General features: G+C 37.6%; 1 protein-coding gene across 1 annotated transcript in view; it reads right to left on the bottom strand.

The window, feature by feature from the left end:
* FNDC3B (fibronectin type III domain containing 3B) overlaps positions 1-5,105 on the bottom strand; it is a gene marked incomplete at both ends in the record, with an annotated part of 68,047 nt that extends 62,942 nt beyond the window's left edge. Inside the window, one exon of the mRNA XM_010013790.1 lies at positions 5,029-5,105. Coding sequence (XP_010012092.1) covers positions 5,029-5,105 — 77 coding nt within the window. The remainder of the gene's footprint in view (positions 1-5,028) is intronic.
* Between the last annotated feature and the right edge of the window lie 7,145 nt (positions 5,106-12,250).

The raw sequence follows: 12,250 nt of genomic DNA, 5'->3' as shown, positions 1-12,250 counted from the left end.
AGCTTTCCTGCTACTTTATGTGCCCATGTTCCAAATGAAGTCAGAAACACAGGAAACCCTAAGACTTCATTTCCCTATTCAATCGGGCATTTTCCTTCTAAACTAGGAATTCTAGATACATATATGAATTTCTGAAGCTGCACAGACAATCTTTAAATATGCTATTCGGTCCTTAATAGTCCATTAAATTTGCAACACAATGTATCATTTATTATATGCATTAGATAACTATAAAACCAGCATGGGTTAAGTCTGTAGATATCTCTTCATTTATAGAACTTGCAATGGGTAGATTGTAGTAGCGCCATTCGGAGAGATGACACACTTTCAATTCATCAGACATAGAGCATTTAGTTTTAATCCATTAATGTAAATAAAGTAAATTTGTAGAGAGGTTAATTTTTTTTATTTAAAGAAGAAATCTGCAGTTCTTTGTATCTGCTTAAAACCGTTGGGCATTAAGATCAGGAAACACACTGTCTGGTAAACTGTCTCTACTTCAGTGCCAAGCAGCAATGAAACCCCAATCCCTGTTGAGGTCTCTGGATTGGTATTACTAATTTCAGCAGTTTGTATTTCCAGAAAAGATCTTCTGTCCTTTGGCATCTAGAGCTAAACTTCCTTTATTTTGTGTTTTACAAACAGTTACTAGGTAAACCATCTTTTGCTGTTACTTTTTGTGTTTGCAGGTGTAACTAGCACACTGCCTCAATAACAGTATTTTTATAGCATAGTTCAGTGTACTTTTTTTTTTTTTATATTTTAGGGAGCTTAATTGCTGAGTGAGGTAGGTAGATGATCTTTCAGGAGAATATTAGTGAACACTACTCATAAACAATAAAATTGCCTCCCCTGTCAGTTGCCACATTTTGAGAATACCATTTTAAATGTTATTTGCTTTACATTAAGGGTATCACTGCAGCAATCAAAACTCAGTGTAACTAGAGATAATTCCCATATTCAAGGTACATCACCACTCCATGTTTTCTCATTTTTCTCCACTGAAATTTAACACTACACAGGCATATTAATTTTGCACAGGTAAAATGTACCTATATTTTGTAAGTTTCCAGTTAAAGGAATACAATCACTCTGGTTCTGTAACATACAGTTACTAAATGGGTATAATACGGTATTATGCAATTAACTTCCCACTTGCTTTCAAAATAAAAAGTAAAAAAATTCTTATTTCACTTAGTGTGCTAGATTCTGCAAGGACATCTGGAGCATGGGCCAAAACCAGTACGTAAACTGGTTTGAAACTTCATTCATAAATCAGTCTGTACCAGAAACAGTACAGAATGAGCTCACCCTCAAGGAACTTGGATGTCAACATTTTATTTATTCACTTAATTTCTTAAGGATGCCAATTCAACACGTCAGCCCTGGCAAGTTTGCACCACTATCTTTGCCATCCGTCACGTACAAACACCAGTATTAAATCCGTACCTTGAAACTGGAAATTAGAGAGCTGAATATCTAAAATGTTGGCAAGAATCGTGGGTATTTTAAATCTAGAATGACACAGATCTTCAGGACCAATGCTCACTTTATAGCTTGCTTGAGATGAGCACGACCTTCCTTGTATTCAGAGCGTTATGATGATCATCATGTTAAAAGGATAACTTGATTGATCGCAGTCTACAAACCACACAGACAGCAGTAAGCCATACGAAACCAGTTTGTGGCTAAAAGCTTATGCTAGACAAACATAGTTTGGGAGAAAAACACCTCTCTCAGATACATCCTCCATCTGAAGACCAAAATCCTGATTCCCGAGGACATGATGCATTTTCTACCACTTTAAATGTAATTTAAACACTTTCCTCATTCTAGAAGTTATACTTCAGTTCTGTCAAATGCTATGTGCTTCACACAGGAATACTGAACTGCAGGACCATAGCTTGAGTTGTATAGTCCAGTAGTATGACCCCAACATTACTTCCTGACAAAAGGAGTCTTATCAGCACTATGTATACTTCATGCTCCAAGCAGTAAATTAGTCCTTTAGCCTTAAAATATCGGTGACAGAGATCACATATTAACAACTCAAAATTAATAAAACCAAAATCAATAAAATCAAAAGTGGAGTTTCATGCCAGATTTTCATGTCCAACTACACGAGTAATTCCTCAAACTCCAGTGGAACTGCTCCAGATTTGAGAGAGCAGTCCTTGGCCAATAGCCTTCAGCAAACAAGTTCATCAATGTGCTTTTGACATTTCCATTTTTCTAGTTCTGCTCATTAGAACACCCCAAATCCTCCTTCCCTCCTCCCAAACATACACTGTGAAAAGTAAAAACAACTGATGAGGATGTCCCCAAATATAACAGCTTAGCATCCAAATCATGATCTTTAATCTTCAAATTATGCCAACACCAGGGAGCTAGAGTGCTCTAGAAGCCTCCAGTGGACATCCCAGCAAAGGGTGGGCTCTCAGCCTGCACCATAGGACTCACATAGCAGGGAAGCAGCTCTGTCTGCAGCTTGGAACTGGAATGGGCATTAACAGGTTGTGCCCAGCTCCTGACAACATACGAGCTGCTCCTTCAACATTCAACATTTTGTTTGAATTGTTGACGTCACATGCATTAAATACAGTCACTCCACTTTCTACAACTTTTACAGTAGCAGTATTGTTCACCAAGAGCATGGCAAGGAACTTTTTCTCTCTTTTGTATTTAACTAACCATTAGCCAACAAAGAATTGCAGAGACATGATCTCTGATCTGGTAGTTCATACCTGCCAGAGGTACAAAGAGGTTTGTCTGCTGAAAATGAAATGTATAATAACTGGTTGTATCCAACTGGCCTTTGAAAGCAAAACCATAGCATGAAAAATCTGAACTGATGGCGTGTATTTGTCTTCTACTATTTCCCTGGATTTTTTCCCACCCCGGCTAAGCCTCATCATTGGGAATATCTTAACGTCAACAAACCCAGCTTCTAGTCACAACTACTAATATGGTCCTTGAAGTCTAGAAATAAGAGTTTAACTATTCTGCTGCTGCTTCCAGTGGGGCTGATCTTTCAGGACAGCCAACTGTCTGACATTTTTTTGCTGATCACTTTCACAATAACAAAGAGGTAATGAAGCATCATTTTAATTCAGGGTTGCAATCACCACATAAACTACTGTGATATTTAAGGCTAGTATTTGCAGCTCCAACAGGCTTGGAGCCCGTATAACAAAATGTAAAAATGGTATCATGCCTTTATTTCTCCACAGGGCTACCTGCTGTCTGCGTGATTCTTCGGTATATACTTCGGGGACAAATCAAACCCAAAAATCAAATGTATTTTGAGTGCACTGATTTGCTTTATGGCCCTTCCCTTACAATTCTGAATTTAAGTTGTTCTCATTGTTTATCATAGAGATTTTAACTTTGAGGCAGTAGACAAAAGCAAGAGCAAATAAGGTAGAAACGTTTATTACAGTAAGAACTAATTTGATCACTACACACTTTCAAATGCCATTTAATACAAAGTTGTCTGAAAGGCAAGAGGCTCACTTGCCACACAGCAGAACACATATTCTGCTGCCTAAAAACACTGAATACAGTGCTTTTCCCCTAAAACTTTACAACAGACAAAAGTTGTAAATTGAATATGTTGCAACATATTCTAGCTCGTCAGAAAAATTTTTTCAGAAGAGGGCTTCTGGCTGGGGATTTTTTGGTTAAGAAACTACTTAAAGGCTTTAGTGGAATTATATAATGGTACCCCACAAAAAGCATTGAAGAGGAACTGCGTCCAGACAGAGATACAACTGGAAGACTTTCATCACTCTGGTTTGTAAGCATTCCAATTATACCCCCAGCACTCATCTCAATACAGTGGCTGAGTAGTATAAACATTTTAATAATAAAAAGGTGTTAAATTTATTTCAAAGGAAGCATAAATCTTTAAGAACATTCCTCTGCATGATATGGGTCAGCTTATTAAATTAGGTGAGCCCACGAGCAGTATTAAACATTAAGTATTAAGCAGCACTGCAAATGTGGTCTCAAAGCATACCCTAACCACCCAACTTGGGACGCTTGAGGAGCACAAGGAAGTAGACCACCCACCAACCTGCTCTCTCTCCTAGGGTGGCTAACAGTGTCCCCTGTATTTGTTTTCACTCTGTTCAAAAGTTAAAATACCACAGAGCAATTGCAGTATTTTGTGGGATTTAAGTATGACGCCATCCACAATTTTTCAGAATTACACAAGCTCACATGTTTCCTGGGAAGGGGAAGGGATTCCAGGACATCATCTGTTTTCTACTTAATAAGATGCCAAAATATATGTATCAAAAGTTCTTATACTGTTCAGATGTTTTAAATACTTCATATACTTTTAATGAAGTTTTCAGTCCAGTCTAGGTCTCAAAGAAAGTGGTTAGAGTACTGGATTTATCGTATTGTTGACAGCTATACTGCCTTACATCAACCTTTTTTTTTTTTTCTTCTTTTATTCCTTATTTCAGAAAGAGTCTAAGATTTGAAGAAGACGGAAGAGCACACAGAAAAGCAGTAGATGTTCAAGAGTTCCAAAACCTAACAGCTTTGTGAAAAACTATTTCCATAAATAGATAATTAAATCACATTTATTCTTGAAAACAAACCAAACCCTCCCAGTTCTGGATATCCTGCAGGATTTCTTCTGGGAAGATACTGAGGATTAACAGCATATTTTATAGTTACTGTGGCTCCTCTCACTTCCACTGGTCTCCTATCCCTTCCAGCTGTCACACTAGAACTTAAATCACCTAACGAAGGGTAAGAAGTTGCATATATAGGCTCAATCTACATGCATAGCTTTTGCTAGTGTTATAAATAAAACTGGTATACATATCAGTGTGTTAAGGTGCACATGTATGCTCAGTTGTGCAAATGTATGTGTACTGTCAGTAAAGAGGCATAACATGAGAATGTATACTACTGTTTTCATTATAATTATAAATTAAACTTCTACCAAGTAGACCTGACTAAATGGATTCATGCTATTGCTTTTGTATACCTTTAAATCTTCAAAAAGCATACCTGTGAGATATAACCGGGAGGCACATGAATAGGGGGAATGGATCCATTGGGTGACATCATGGGAACCTCTGCTGGTCCTAATAGAAAGAAAGAAAGAAAGAGAGATATTTTTTCAGTTTAAAAAAAAGCACAACTGCTCAGAAAAGCCAAAAAATAGCATTATTTTTGAAGCCTGCAAAAACAAAATGAGCAGCTCCACTAATTTCTGGTATACGGAAAATACCTTGTGCCATCATTCTGAGAATGAGATCATTGTTCAATGACTTTATCATGTATTCCGCTGAAATAATATTTTCATCATAAAACAGCTAAAATATAGATTTTATATTACCCACTGATCAACTTATACAGCATTAAGCAGTAACACAATATGTCCTTTAGCAGCCCACAACTCCTATATTGAAATCTGGTTAAGTTATTCTTGTCGAAGGCAGAGAACAAAGCAGAAACTGTGCAGCCTGGAATTAGGCAGCTCCCAAGGAAAGCGTCCAATTGTAGCAAAAAAAATCACATATGTGAAAAACTATCTATCTATTTAAGAATGCACAAAGACCAAATTCATTATCTCAGCTATTCAGACTAACCTTGGAATGTGGTTATACAAGCAAGAAGCTTATGGTTTCCACTCTGAAATCCAGCCCTGAACATGCAAGTTCCATTTTGAGGCACTGTGTAGAATTATAACAAAGCAAGTGCCATAACCATTCGACTTTTGCAAACAGAGCCTCACAGCTAAAAGAAAGTCTCTAGATAAATGGAAATAGTTTGCTCGATTGATCATTGATTCAGCTGTTAAAATCAGGAACATCACACAGAGCAGTCAATAAAATGAATTCCAAAAACATCAGACAGATGTTTGCAATGAGAGTTTACTACTTTGAAAAAGAAAACTTGATTTAATTACCACCTTATTATGTATTAAAATGTTTACACTAACCTGTTAGCTAGCCCATTTGCCATGGTCTAACAAAATAGTCATGGTCAAACTCTTGAGAAGAGCTTAGCTCAGAGAGAACTCTGTTCCTTGTTACTGTGAATTGAATTTTAGCTTTGACTAACAATACAAAAGACAACTTCATAACCTTCTCTGATGGAGAAGCCATCAAGCATTTCCAAACCATATCACATTCTAGGTAAGGAAGCTAAGCACTAAAACATATGAAGGACTACAGGCACAGATGGGATGTAATAGCCTTTAGCCTCCTAAAGTTTAGACTAAACCTAATGAAATCCCCAACAACAAAGTGAGACAGTCTGTTGTCTGGTATCAGCAAAATGAAGCCACTTGCAATTATCAAAAAGTCACTCCCTTTCCATCTACATTACAGGCTGATTATTGTATAATAAGTAGGAATACCCAACCTCTCAAAATCCAAGTTACATACATGAATCCATCTGAGCTATGTATATCTCCTCTGATCCTGGTTCGTTTTCTCTATCCAGTTATTTATAGTTTAATCAGCACATATGGTTTTCACTAGTCACATCTATATTTGAAATATGGTAATTTATCAACACGTGTATTAAAGACATAGAAACTCCGAAGTTTTAATTAAAAGAAGTCTTTTTAGGTGTGTGGTTCTGCTGCTCTTCAGTACTTCCCTATACTTAACTATGTGGGGAATTTTACCTATACTACCATGGGTACTATACTACCTATTGCTAGTATAGGTAAAGTACAGGCTACCTTATTGGGTAACTTACCTCATATGAGTTCCCACCTTATTCTATAGCCCTTTCGACATTCTCTGTCTCCTGAGATAATCGACAATATTAGTGTGAATGGAAAAAATATTTAGCATGAGCAGTAACTGATTATGGGGGGTGAGCTGCCCTCTAAATAGCTTTGTAAATGGCGCTATTTAAACCCATCAAAAATATGAAGTGACAATTGGTTTGGAAAGAACTTTACAGAAATATTATTTGAGTAAATACAGGTTCCATATCAAAAAAATACCTGCAAATTTCTTTTGAGGAATACAGTTTTTTATTTCTTTCTGAAGCTACTTTGGTCTATATACACTGCCAAGTTTTACTCCACAGTGAGTTGGACAGTGTATCTATACATAACAGCCAATACTGGTAAACACAATAACACTTTTCGTGGGGATTCAATCCACACTCGACTGTCAAGTGTTATTCATTTCTTCAGGATGGAACATGCCTGAGGTTAGGTAAAATGAATAGTTAACATGGTTACGTGACTCATTCCATGTCAGTGATTTCTCAAACCTGAAAAACTACATGAAAAGAAAAGGCATTTTAAAATCAAAAATCCTGAGTTCACTATTTAAGTAAATATCAATTTATATGTTACACAAATCGTGCTTGATAGAATAAAGCATTAATGTTTAACCTGTTTCAGCCCCTCACCAAAATGCTATCTACTTACAGTTGTATTGGCCCTAGCCAGTTTTTCTCAAAAATAGGTACTCTCACTTGCAAATAAGTTTAAAAATGGAACAGTTTTGGAGCTTCTACATACAGACAGACTAGATACTTTCTATATAAAAAATGAGAAACACTTTTCTTGGCAAGCTTCATATCTATCCTTCTAAACCTTGTGCCAATTGCTCATATGAAGCAGCAATTCCCTTGCAGGAAGAAATCAAACTCCCACACCGATACCGCTGACTATAACATTTCAATAAAAAAATTTTAAAAATCGTGGTTTATCATCAAAAAGTGCACCATGCAAGATGATTCTTAACCTTGCATATGACCCAAAAACTGTTAAAGTCATTCGGATAACATGTTTTGGAAGAATGACAGCCTACTGATTTGCAGCTAGATTTTGTTTCCAGCACTTTGATTTCAAGGGTAGCCAAATGACTTTAGCATACATTATTTCATCTCTCTCATCAATGGTATCAAATCAACTTCAAGCAGTAGTGAGTAAAATACAGACCCCCATCTCCACAGCATGACGGTTCTCAGGAATTATTAAGGACTATTCTTGCAGCAAATCCATGCCCCAATTTACACTAAAACAAAACCGTATCTTTTGGGGCTTGGGGCTTTTTTCTTTTGTATTTTTGGTTATGTCAAATGTTTTTTTAATGGTTAGAAAGCAGACATTTAGAGAAAGATGTTCCTCATTTGCTTGTATCCACAGGATGGATATAAGTAGTATGTCCTCTAGGGACTTAGAACTTCCCAAGTTTTAATTGAAGCTTGTGGCTCAATACAAAACTTACTTTAAATGAGAAAAAGTCAATCCGTTCTAACACGGATGATGTACACTGAAATGAGCTTGCTTTTCTGCTTTTCACGTGTTAACAAACTGAGGCTGTCTCCCGAGTTCATAATGAAACTGAGCCAGAAGAGCTTTGGCCTTCTCTGCTGACAAAGCAAGAGGCCAAATTCCACCCCAAGCTCCTTCACTGTAACTACAGAGCACCTCCATCAGCTTCTGGAGGGATGCCCCAAAATGCTGGAGCTTGCTCCATCCAAAATGCAGGTGCAAGGAAATGCAGAGGAGGTACCAGCCTGAAAGCACTGAAGTCCATCTAGCCAAGGAGGTGACAGACCACACTTTTCCCCAGCTGCAAGACCTGGGGAAAAGTTTTCATATTTCTAACAAGTTAATTATTAAGGGAAAGTAAGCAACTCAGTCTCATATTGTGGCAGTGCTAATTAACAGCTTGACACCCCAGTAAGAGCTTGTCCTCCTCTTACAAGCCACATGCTCCCACTTTCATGCTGCTCTGCCACTCCTCTGATGGCATGGAAACAAATTATTTTAACCATTTTAGATGACCAAGAAGATTTTGCAAATCTATTGCCTTTTTAAAAAACACCTGCACACATCATCTATCAAATTATTCCTTCTTGTGTTGTGGCTTACTGTGTGAAGCTACAGATCAAAGGAAGTGTCCCTTCCATCTCTGCTTCCCGCTATCTCTGCCAAGGGGATGCTTCTGTCTCAAAGAGATTGCCAGTCCTTCTGGCCATTTTTATTCCTTTAGAAATAATTTCACAATCTACTTGAGAAACTTCTGTCCCAAGGTTTTCAAGGCTAATTATAGCCTTAGTTACAATCCACGACACTTTCAAAATTCTTGTATAAAACCAGTTTTGGAATAAGTAAGCTTTTTTCTTGTTCCTAAGTGACCTTTTAAAGATCACTTTAGTTTAATTGGGTTTTTCCTTATAGAAACCAAAATCTGACAATTCAGTTCCTTCAGCTATAGTGATGCATCTTTTCTGTTTGTTTCTTTCTACACAGCATTATAGGGCAAAGAAGTAATTTCATTACACTGTTTTCTTTACTTAGTGCTTACAGAGCATTGCCTTTCTCTCTCTATTACTAAATCATGTCCACTGTAGAACATTTTTCACGTCCAGCATATGGGCATATGTTTTATTCTGTGTTTCTACTTACTGTTTTGCATAGCTTATTAATAAGAGCAAACCCTATCAGGCTTTCTAATGAAGTTCCCATTCTGAGACCAGTCACTGAAAACTCTCTGAAGTTCAGGGATTTCACAACCCTGTTTTTAGCAAACACATACCAACTTACCATTTCACACTGTGATATCTGCATTACCACAGAAACATCACTTACTTTGAAGTTTAAGAATCCTGTACGTTTTAAGAACTAGAAACTACTAGCTAAGAAGAAAACACAATCCAGCCAGGTAAATGGATTATAAAGTTCAACAGTTACCTAGTTAAGTAATCCAAGACAAAAATATTATACCTCCCTCGGATTCACAACAAAACTCTTTGACACAGGGCACTTCTCAGGAAGTAAATCTATGGAGCAAGAGGTGTGACCAAATGAAAAGGAGAGATAATTAAAGGGCAAACTGGCCTGCTTTGCTAGAACAAATGACCCAGGGCTTGCTGACCTTGGCCAGGTCCCAAGGGTTTGCATTTTCACATGGACGACAGCTGTTCTGGAACAATTTCCTCAATGAAACAGGCACAAACAGGCTCCCTGATGCTGTCAGAAACATGTACCTTCACCCTCCACTTGGTTACTCTCAAAGCAGCTTACGGACCAAAGAAGGTTATGACAAGAAAAACAAAAAATCCTGGATCATTACATTCATCATCTTTACTTTGCAGCAGAGGTGTGACGAGTGTTTTTCCCAGCCTTTCGGCCAGAGCCTGAAACTGCTTGTTAGCACAAGCTAGCATGAGTGTATCAGACCATTTCATAAAAACTTCTACAGTAGGATGTAAAGAGATTTCACGTATAAATAGCACCACAACTGTGAGGTGCAATCTTAGACAAAAACTAATCCAGATGCCAACTTAACTCTGCTCACATACAGTAAAAGGCAGAGGAAGAGTTAACTCCCAGGTGTCTACTTAAGTTATTATGACACAGGCTCTTAAACTGGTCACTGATCAAGATCTGAATACTTTGTCTTTAGATGACTATAAATTTGTGGGTAAAAGCGACTCCACATTAGAGAGAAAAGAAGGAGCACCGTTTACAATACTAAGTGCTTGAGGAGATAAAATGACAGCTTTGAAAAATACCTTTGGAGAGGTCTGAAATGTCAAAAAATCCCATTACACTGCATTCAACCTGCCATAGGCTGAGTTGTGAAAGGTGTAAATATAACATTATCAACACAGCTTATCAAGGCATAGGGTTAAGGAAAGCATCCAGCTCATGCCTGAAGAAGGCAGCATATATAGAGTGCTTTACATTGCTTATCCATATATATAAGTATTTGTACTTCTTTAAAAGACAAACTCACCTACACCCAAGGATGTGAAGAAAAAGATGCCTAGCACACAACTATTCACACTGCCTTTTTCGTTTTCTATTCAGATCACATTTTAGAGTATGAAGCAATTCCTTCACTTCCTGAGAGTAGTGCATTACCAAAACCCTCAAGTTTAATAGCAATGGCTCCATGACTTTCAAATTACGCTGGATCCCACAACCACTGATTACTTAAATGCAAATGAAACATCCAAAAAAAGAAGTTATCAGCCTGAAGTTTCCTGGATCTGCATGGCTTATCCACTGAATAGTTACCTCAACCTGTAACACAGCGTTTGAATGGGTAGATTGAAGCAGCTTTGATGTAAGTAAAATGCACTTCTTAAACTCCTTTGCAACCTCTATGACCACTTTGTTTTTTAAATACACTTTCTAAATCCTGTGACTAGATCAGGAAAGGTTAAAATTTTAACAGCTCCCTAGCTATTCCCCCATGTTATCAAGTTAATTTGCTGTAAATATAATTACAAATAAAATGTAAAAATAAAGTTATAAAAAATACATTGGTCTGTTGGAGTTTCAGTGCATTATCATTATTAACATTAAACTGCAGATCACGTACACTTGATTTACATGGTTAGTACTTAGAGCCACTGGCCCGACAATAATATCCAGTCTAGAGTCTGGGTTTGACTGATGTTTTCAACATGTGCAGACAAACTCATTCAACTAAATATCAAATCAAAATACTCCGAAATCTGTGCCAAATGCATCAAGCAGACAGCTCCTGGAGCATTTTCTGGCTTATTTATATGACAGCACCTTTGCTGTTTACACTAGAGACTCTTGGAAACGGTTTATTTTACCTGTGTTTGCTACTTGGCCTGCTATACGCAGCGGGAGGCTCAAGTACATTCAATTTGGAGTCAAACAACAATACTCTCTGGTTTAATGTAAGAACCAAGAGGTTCCTACTCAGCAGGATGCTATTTTGGAATGTGTGTCTCCCAGATGTTGTATTCTGGTTTGGGGCATAGTCTAGAAATAATACAGTAACTCATAAAAACAGGAAATGAACTAAGATATCAGTTGCACCGAACATGCCCTGTCCAAAGCTATCACAATACTGCAAGCTGTTGCACAGCAGTAGTATTGTATCTGAATTTGAAGAGGAAGCTAAGTAAAATGCTCATTTTTATCGTCCACAGAACTATGAATTAGTAAATTTTCAGACATCAAATGTTTGATGTTTCAAACATGAAGTGCATTGCATATTGAGGCACTTATCCTGAGAGCATAAAAATATTGTCCCTCTCCTCACTTGCAAGACCTCACATGCCATCCTGCACCTTGGGTTTGGGATTCATCACATTTCACTAATTTAACAAGCAGAGGAAAGTCCAGAAGAGACCAATGGGCTGCTTTAGTAGCCTGGCACATCATCCCCATGTGCAACAACAGCTTCTCCTCCTGCTGTGGGGCTGGAAGGGGAGCAGGAAGCACCTGGGGACAAGGACCTGGTCCTGCAGCATAGGG

The sequence above is a fragment of the Nestor notabilis genome, unplaced genomic scaffold, assembly GCF_000696875.1.
Source record: "Nestor notabilis isolate BGI_N333 unplaced genomic scaffold, ASM69687v1 scaffold10174, whole genome shotgun sequence".
NCBI classification, from domain to species: Eukaryota; Metazoa; Chordata; class Aves; order Psittaciformes; family Psittacidae; genus Nestor; species Nestor notabilis.
The sequence above is the reverse complement of the archived record's forward strand: the minus strand, read 5'-3'. Positions and strand labels throughout refer to the sequence as shown.